Source organism: Nicotiana tabacum, chromosome 8 (genome assembly GCF_000715075.1).
Source record: "Nicotiana tabacum cultivar K326 chromosome 8, ASM71507v2, whole genome shotgun sequence".
Classification (NCBI taxonomy): domain Eukaryota; kingdom Viridiplantae; phylum Streptophyta; class Magnoliopsida; order Solanales; family Solanaceae; genus Nicotiana; species Nicotiana tabacum.
In genome coordinates this window covers 18,910,382-18,918,561 of record NC_134087.1, presented here as the reverse complement: position 1 = coordinate 18,918,561, position 8,180 = coordinate 18,910,382, and the positions used below count along the sequence as shown (strand labels likewise).

At 36.1% G+C, this 8,180-nt stretch overlaps 1 protein-coding gene across 2 annotated transcripts; it reads left to right on the top strand.

The window, feature by feature from the left end:
- The first annotated feature begins 765 nt into the window (after positions 1-765).
- LOC107831666 (uncharacterized) lies at positions 766-2,283 on the top strand. 2 transcript variants are annotated; one of them, XM_016659449.2, is made up of 3 exons: positions 779-1,012; positions 1,581-1,743; positions 1,851-2,283. In XM_016659449.2, exons 1-3 carry the CDS (start codon positions 830-832, stop codon positions 1,877-1,879), a joined length of 375 nt encoding a protein of 124 aa, XP_016514935.1. In that variant the 5' UTR covers positions 779-829; the 3' UTR covers positions 1,880-2,283. The 2 variants fall into 2 exon arrangements, with proteins under 2 accessions (XP_016514936.1, XP_016514935.1); XM_016659450.2 differs by having other exon boundaries at positions 766-1,012; positions 1,581-2,283.
- Positions 2,284-8,180: the final 5,897 nt, after the last annotated feature.

Below are 8,180 nucleotides of genomic sequence, written 5' to 3'. Positions count from 1 at the left end.
GTTTTACTATTGTTTTGTTATTTTCTTTTTCGTCAAGCACTTTAATAATTAGATATACATATATACTACATATTAATATAGCCATGATACTACAAGAAATTGTCTTTAAAAAAAAAAAAAAACCCGCTAGGCCCGCGAAGCCCACGAGCCCGGCCCGTTAAGCACAGGACCATGTGGGCTTAGGCCCGTCACGGGCCGGTTCCACCCATTAGGCCCACGAAGACCGGGACCGCCAGGCCCGGGACCGCCAGAGCCCGGGACCACGAAGCCCGGGACCGCGAGGCCCGGCCCGTTAGGCCCACTAAGGCCCGGGCCCGGGACAAAATACAGCCCTACTACAAGACTCCACGATCAAAAATAAAGAAGGACAAACAAATTTTGTGGCAATCTTGCAACATCAAAACAAAACAAAATAATAACAGAAAGGTTACAAAATACACTCAATTACCACCTCCCAACAAGTTGAAGGAGATAAATCCAAAATAAAAGGCTAGGGGAAGATTAAAAGCAAGTGTAGGTGAGACCTGATAGAGATTTAACGTGGAAAAAGGAATTGTCCCATAGTAGACGAATAGGAAACCTATTTTCCTAGCAAATTGAGGCAGGTGATGAGAGTGAGTGATATCAAGTCATATAGAAAGAAACACATAAACATCTTTACCATACCTCACGTGATTAAGTCCTGAAATAAGGTCCCTCCACTAACTAAACAAGCTAGTCATATCACCTAAAAACCCACCATCTTAAAAAATAATAACTTGAAAACAAAAAGAAAAAAACCATACACAAGCAATAGATGATTGTCTATAAGTAGTGAGATAAGGAGACAATGAAACATGAACTACTGCTATTACATAACAAAGAGAAGATGGAGAATAGTAATTCCTATGAATATAGTAGGAAGGTAATGAAGGATGTCTCTCTTAAGGAGCTTAGAGATAGGCTTGCAGAATTTGCCAGAGTTAGAGGTTGGGATCAGTATCACAGTCCTAGGAACCTTCTTCTCGCTTTGGTAAGCCTCCTAACATGTCTAAAAAAACCTGTCGATAAATTCATAATGAGTGTGATCTTATTATATGTATATATTTAAATTATTATTTTTGCGCATGTACGATAATATTATGTGACCATCTCCTAAGCCTTTAATTGGATGAGTAGATCACACAATTTCAAACATGGTATCTAGAGTATATATTATGTCTCAACACGCCATCCATGTGCATAACTAATTCTTTTTCATGGACCAAACATATGAAAATAATTTTTGCTATGGTCACACTGTGTGAATTGAAAACAATTGAGTTTAGTTAAACCCATAGAATCTATCATAGATCCAACTCTGTCTATATATAGAGTTCATACATGTACAGTCAAATCTTGTCCTCTTTTTTTCTTTGACTGTTACAGTGAAGTGTTGTTATAGAGAACATTTATTACATTATAACATAACATGAAGAATGGTTCCAAAGAAAACTTGGCCATTATAATGAAGTGTTATTATATAGGGTATAGTTTAGAGACGTATGTGTGTACTTTATATTATAAGAAACTAATAGTCTATTTTGTAATTGTTGGACCAGGTTGGAGAAGTGGGAGAGCTATCAGAGATATTCCAGTGGAAAGGGGAAGTTGAAAGAGGACTACCTAATTGGACATCAGATGATAAGGAACATTTGGAGGAGGAACTGTCTGATGTTTTGCTATATCTAGTTCAGCTTGCTGATGTTTGTGGACTTGATTTAGGTCAAGCAGCTCTTACCAAGATTCTCAAGAATGCTCAAAAATACCCTGTTACTAAACCTACTTAATTCTCACAAATACAAATTTTAATTTATTGCCAATTGTTGTAGGCATCTTAGAAGGAACTTTGGAGCAGTGATAAAGTTATTTCCGTCGTAACCTATATGTCACAGGTTCGAGTCGTGGAATTAGCCATTAATACTTGCATTAGGGTAAACTGCCTATATTACATCTCTTGAGGTGCGGCCTTTTCCAGCCCTGTGTGACTGTCGGATTCTTTGTGGAGCAGGTTGTTCTTTTTATTGGTTGTGTATCTTAATTAAGCTAGTGTCATATGTTTCTTTCTTGTGGGGTTTTCCCTTTTTGTTCTAGTTTCTCCTTTTTCCTTATGTATGAGGTATCTTTGAGAGTTTGAAGGCAAGCGAACGAGAACGTGTTTGTATAAGAACTTACGTTTTATTTATAGCTTGAATATGGTGTATTTGACTTGCTCTAAAAGTTTATTGACTTACTTTCAAAATCATAAATCCATGTTTAATAGTATTTATTGACTTACTTTCAAAATCATAAATCCATGTTTAATATAAACACTATTCAACATTGATCTTGTTTTTTATTCAAGGAACCAAATAAAATGTTAGTACTAAATAATTTAAGGATCGTTAATTCTTTTCTGTAAGATTTATTATTTTAATATTATTATTCCAACATTATAGTATCGGTATAATGATATCCGCCTTTGGGATCCTCCGAAATCATTGCAACTTTGTATTGTAGGCGGATTAGAGTTGAAGAGGTTGTGGGGGCTATGCGTAAGATAACCAAGGGCAGAGCGATCGGGCCAGATGAAATCCCAGTGAAATTTTGGAAGAGTGGGTAGGGCGGGCTTGGAGTGACTTACTAGGTTATTTAATATCATTTTTAGGACGAAAAAGAGGCCCGAAAAGTTGGAAATGGAGCATGATGGTTCATGTGTACAAGAATAAGGGTGATCCAAAATTACAACAACTATCGGGGTATTAAGCTGTTTAGTCATACTATGAAGGTATGGGAGAGGATGGTGGAGCTAAGGGTGAGGAGAAGGGTGTCTATTTCTGAGAACCAGTTTGGGTTTACGCCAGGGCACTCGACTACGGAAGCCATTCACCTTGTTAGGAAATTGATGGAACAATATAGGGAGAGGACGAGGGACTTGCATATGGTGTTTATCGATTTAGAAAAGACTTACGATGATAAAGTCCCGAGGAAGGTTCTGTGGAAATGTTTGGAGGCTAGAAGGGTGCATGTGGCCTAAACTAGGGTGATTAAAGACATGTACGAGGGAGCGAAGACCTGTGTGAGGACAGTCAGAGGGGTCTCAAACCATTTTTCGGTCATGATTGGGTTGCATCACGGGTCCGTACTCAGTCCTTTTTTATTTACCCTGGCGATGGACGTACTGACTCGCCACATCCAAGGGGAGGTACCGTGGTGGATGTTATTTGCAGATGACATTATTTTGATTGACGAGACGCGAGACGGTGTTAACGTGAGGTTAGAGGTGTGAAGACAGACCCTCGAGTCTAAAGGTTTCAAGCTGAGAAGAACCAAGACATAATACTTTGAGTGTAAGTTTAGTGGTACTAATCAGGGAGTGGAGGGGGAGATGAGGATGGATCACAAGTCATCCCTGGGAGGCGGAGTTTTAAGTACATTGGGTCTATTATACAGGGGATGGGGAGATTAATGAACATGTCACACATCGTATTGGGGCAGGATAGATGAAATGGAGAATTGCTTTCGGTGTTTTTGTGTGACAAGAAAGTACTACCAAAATTTAAAGGTATGTTTTATAAAGCGGTGGTCAGGCCGACTATGTTGTATGAGGCTGAGTGTTGCCTAATCAAGAGCTCTCACGTCCAGAAGATGAAGGTGGTAGAGATGAGGATGTTGAGATGGATGTACGGGCACACTAGATTAGATAGGAGTCTGAATGAAGTTATTCGGGATAAGGTGGGTGTGACCCCTATTGCGGACAAGATGCGGGAAGCACGTCTTAGATAGTTTGGACATGTGAGGAAGAGAAGCACATACGCTCCGGTAAGGAGGTGTGAGGGGTTGACATTGGAGGGCTTTAGGAGAGGTAGAGGTAGGCCGAAGAAGAGTCGGGATGAGGTGATTAGGCATGACATGGCACAGCTACAGCCGACCGAGGACATGATCCATGATAGGAAGGTGTGGAGGTCGAAGATTAGGATAGTAGGTTAGGTAGTCTAGATTATTCATACTGATAGTGTTAGTACATACTCTCGTATTTGGTTGATAGTAAGCTTATTTGAATACTTTTATTTCCACTAGCTTGTTGTGTATGCTGCTTTTACATGATTTTTCGGTGTTGTCCCATCTTGTTTCTTGTTATTATTGTGGTACTTGTACTTGTATGAGCCGAGGATCTATTAGAAATAGCCCTTCTACCTCCACAAAGGTAGAGGTAAGGTCTGCGTACACACTACTCTCCCCACGCCCCACTGTTGGAATTTGGACTTACGTTAATTGGTTATAGCCTAAAAGAACAGTGACGTGGCCCAAGTGGTGGATAAATACAACAACAACAACATACCTAGTAAAATCTCATTAGTGGGGTCTGGGGAGAGTAGAGTGTACGCAGACCTTACCCCTACCCCAAAAATGATAGAGAGGTTGTTTTCAAGAGACTCTCGGCTCAACAGGAGAGACAATAATATCAGAAAAGAAACAAGAGAAAAGGCATGTAACAACAAAATATGCCAATATTAAATAAAAGGCCTAATATTAAATATTGTGTATGTGGATAAGTGAGACCCAATAACTATTGGCCTGTGATGGGTAGGCACTCTCTATAAATAGAGGCCAACCCTCATTTTCCAAGCTATTAGACAATCCTAGCATATTCTGCCTTTTGAATACGTGGTAACGGTAGACGTCGTCTCATAAGTCAAGTTCTCCGGGCTATGAGAGCGTGTAGCTAGTGGATTATGGAAGCTGGTCTCAGGCTTAATCGTCGTTTGCCGTCAATGCTTAATCCATGAGTTTAACGGTACGCTTCCTTAAACGTATTAAGATTATGATTTTATATATATGTGTGATTGTGGCTCAATCTCTGCGTGATTGTGATTTAATAATCTTACACCTACAATGTGAGATTATACTGAATATGTTGTTATTGTTGTTTATAATATATCCGCGAATAAATTACCCCTAAAGTTATTCTTCTAACCAAGTGATTGAAAATGTTAGGGAAAAAGAGTTAACTCCAAACTTACTCGGCTTCTTTCTAGATGTCAATATATTTGTAGGTGCCCATAACTTCTAATTTACAGAAGTCTGAAACTTTGAGGTCCCACTCTTTGCTTTTCCAAGAAAAAAAGAAAAAGAAAGAGACGTTGTTTCACTTCCCCAACCAAAAGATAAGGAAAAGAAATGGGGGTAGCCCATCTTTTTTGTAAAAATTTCAAGTATCAATTATCAGATTCAACCCACTTGTCCATAAAGGTTAGTTTTACTATACGTATACATCGTTCAAAGTGGATGAAAAGATAATTCAGAAGAGCAAAACAAAAATATAGTAAAAGGGTGATGACTCTTTACTCTTGCTTTTACGTTAGAGCCTAGAGGTCGGAAAATTAAAAAGAAAAATGCTAGGGAAACTTACACAAATATTCCAAATAAATCTCAACTTACCGACCTCTAGCCATTAATTATATACTTATCAAAACTAGCCAACAAAAATTGGAAAACCAAATAATAGGGTTCTTTCTCTTAAAGAATCACATGCAAAAATCACCTTCTATATTTTTAAGCAAGATTAGCAACACTAGATACAAGACAGAAAGGAAATTTTATGGATGAGGTAGCAAATAAGATGATGAAATACAAAAAATATATACAATATTCCAAAAATCTAAATAAAAAGGAACTTTTTCAATGGGTATAGTTGAAATTCATTGAAAATATATAGGTAAGTGTCAATACGAGATTGGAACTCTTGTGCCACTTCCCCTGGTTTTGTCTCAAAATTCGTAATAAAATCGAGTTCAAAAAAGTCTTCTGCGACACATGTATCAGACATGTATTACGCATGTATCTCACAAATAGGTATACATGGATATACATGTGATACACAATAAATACAAATTCATATGTGATACATAAATGATACACAGTGTGATACACATATCATTTTTTTAATGTTCAGTTTTTACCGAATTTTCAATTCAAACCACCTCAAAACTTCACCAAATCGTCCCAAAACTGAAATTCAAGCTCCTTAAGTTGTACCCAATCTATTCTAATAACACCAACTCAAAACAAAGCAAAAATTTAATATTTTCTTGCTACAAATAACTAATTGGCTAATTTGGCTAATATTAGTAATATTTTATCAATTGACCAATTTTTGTAATGAGCTACCTATAAATGGACATAGCTGGTAATTTCCCAAAATACTACCGGTTGGGGAGATTTGCACAAATAGAATTATTTAGCAGGGCAAGTGCACATATAGTCATTTTCAGAGATGTTATTTAGAGATTAGTCCGTATTTATTTTTTTTCTAAAATTTTAAACTAAATTTTTAACTTCAAGACATTTTTGTCACAGAAATGTGTATAGTTTGTTCATGGATCCACACTCGAATTCTAAAATTTTCTGATTTTAAAATATCATCAATGAGCTTTCCATATTCACAATAATACAATGGAAATTAGCAAATGAAAAATCACATGAGAAAGAAGAAGGAGGAGGTATATTTATTAGCAAACTTTTTAAACATGGACAGAAGTTAAATCCACAAAAGAGACACCGGTGAAATTTTTTGACACGTCTGGTCCGCAAAGGGCGAAATTCAAAAGATGCCAAATTTATAAGTGGTAATTGAAAAATAGCCACAGTTTCAAAAGTAATTAAAATTTAGCCACTTTTTATATAAAGATAAATTTGAACAAAAATACTCTTCAAAATTTGGTAAATATTCCAGCATAATATATCGGAGTTCGAATTTTTTGCATGTAAACTTCCAGCATAAAAAGCATAATATGCTGGAAGTTCATACACGAGTGCTCCAATCTCCAATATATTATGTTGGAACTCTCCGTGTGCTAGAGTTCCAGAATAATATGTTAGAAGTTCATACACATGTGCTCCAATCTCCAGTATATTATGCTGGAACTTTCCGTGTGCTGGAGTTTCAACATAATATGCTCCAATCTCCAGTATATTATACTAGAACTTTCCGTATTGTAACAAAATAATAGCTATTTTTCAATGACTTTGCAAACACTGACTATTTTTCAGTTACCAGTCCGAAAACTGGCTAGCCGGTGCTATTTTCACGTCCGCAAAGGATCCAGCTCAACCCATTTCTCTCCTCTTTTTGGACCGTAAGCCCACTAAAATATCCAGCTCAGCCCAACGTGTTTCTATCCAGCCCAAGAAGACTTTGCTAGTGATTCCTCTTATTTCCTAGCAAATTTGTTTAATTTGGAAGAATTAACCCAAATAATCGTTCACCCTATCACTTAAATTAAAAATGCCCATGAATGTATAATATATATATATATAATTTATATATTAAATATATATAATTGTTCACAATCAAAGTATAATTTATATATATGGTTAGAAAAAGCAAATAATTAATATAGCCGGCTATTTATGTAAAGATCCCAATTTGTTATTTGTTAAAAAAAAATTGATATGCAGCGTTACCCTCAACTTTACCGTATCTTGGGAAACCAAAAATAAAGAAAAAGGGTAATCTAATTTGTCACAATATAATTCTATGTTGGATTAAATTAATTGCATGCTAATCATTTACTCAAACTTAGTTGATACTGTGTAGCTGGAGTATATACTCCCTGTTATTTTCTATTAAATAATGCTGAAAACTACTGCCATATTGATATTATAATAATATTAATATAAATGGAAATTCAGCCAAAATCAACTCTAAATAGGAATAAAAATCGAATCCAACTCCGAATAGAAATAAAAACCAAAAGAGAATAGGATTAAACGATTGAGCCTTTAGCTGGACAACTTGAGAATGTGCCCGACACCATCTTGTGCTTATGTCAAATCATATTAATTTTTCATAGTTTAATAATTTAATAATGAGAGAATAAATTAGTTACGATTGAGTGTACTAACGAGTCTATATACTAACACATATCATATATCTATTAATTTAGTTTAAACATTAGCAAATTAATTTTTGTTATCACAAATACAACAACAATAACAACATCAATAAAATCTATAAGTAGGGTCTGGGGAGGGTAGAGTGTACGCAGACCTTACCCCTACCCCGATGGAATAAAGATGTTGTTTCCGAAAGTCCTCTAGTACTATCAATAGAAAACAATAAAAAAATAAATAGCACCATAAGAAACAAAATAACATTAACCACTAGTAGTTTAAGATAA

What these genes read in the sequence shown, in the direction of transcription:
- LOC107831666 (XM_016659450.2), top strand. Translation starts at nt 830, where the DNA reads ATGAAACATGAACTACTGCTATTACATAACAAAGAGAAGATGGAGAAT. An exon ending in GGAACCTTCTTCTCGCTTTG is followed by an intron (nt 1,013 to 1,580) that starts GTAAGCCTCCTA and finishes TTGTTGGACCAG; the next exon opens with GTTGGAGAAGTGGGAGAGCT.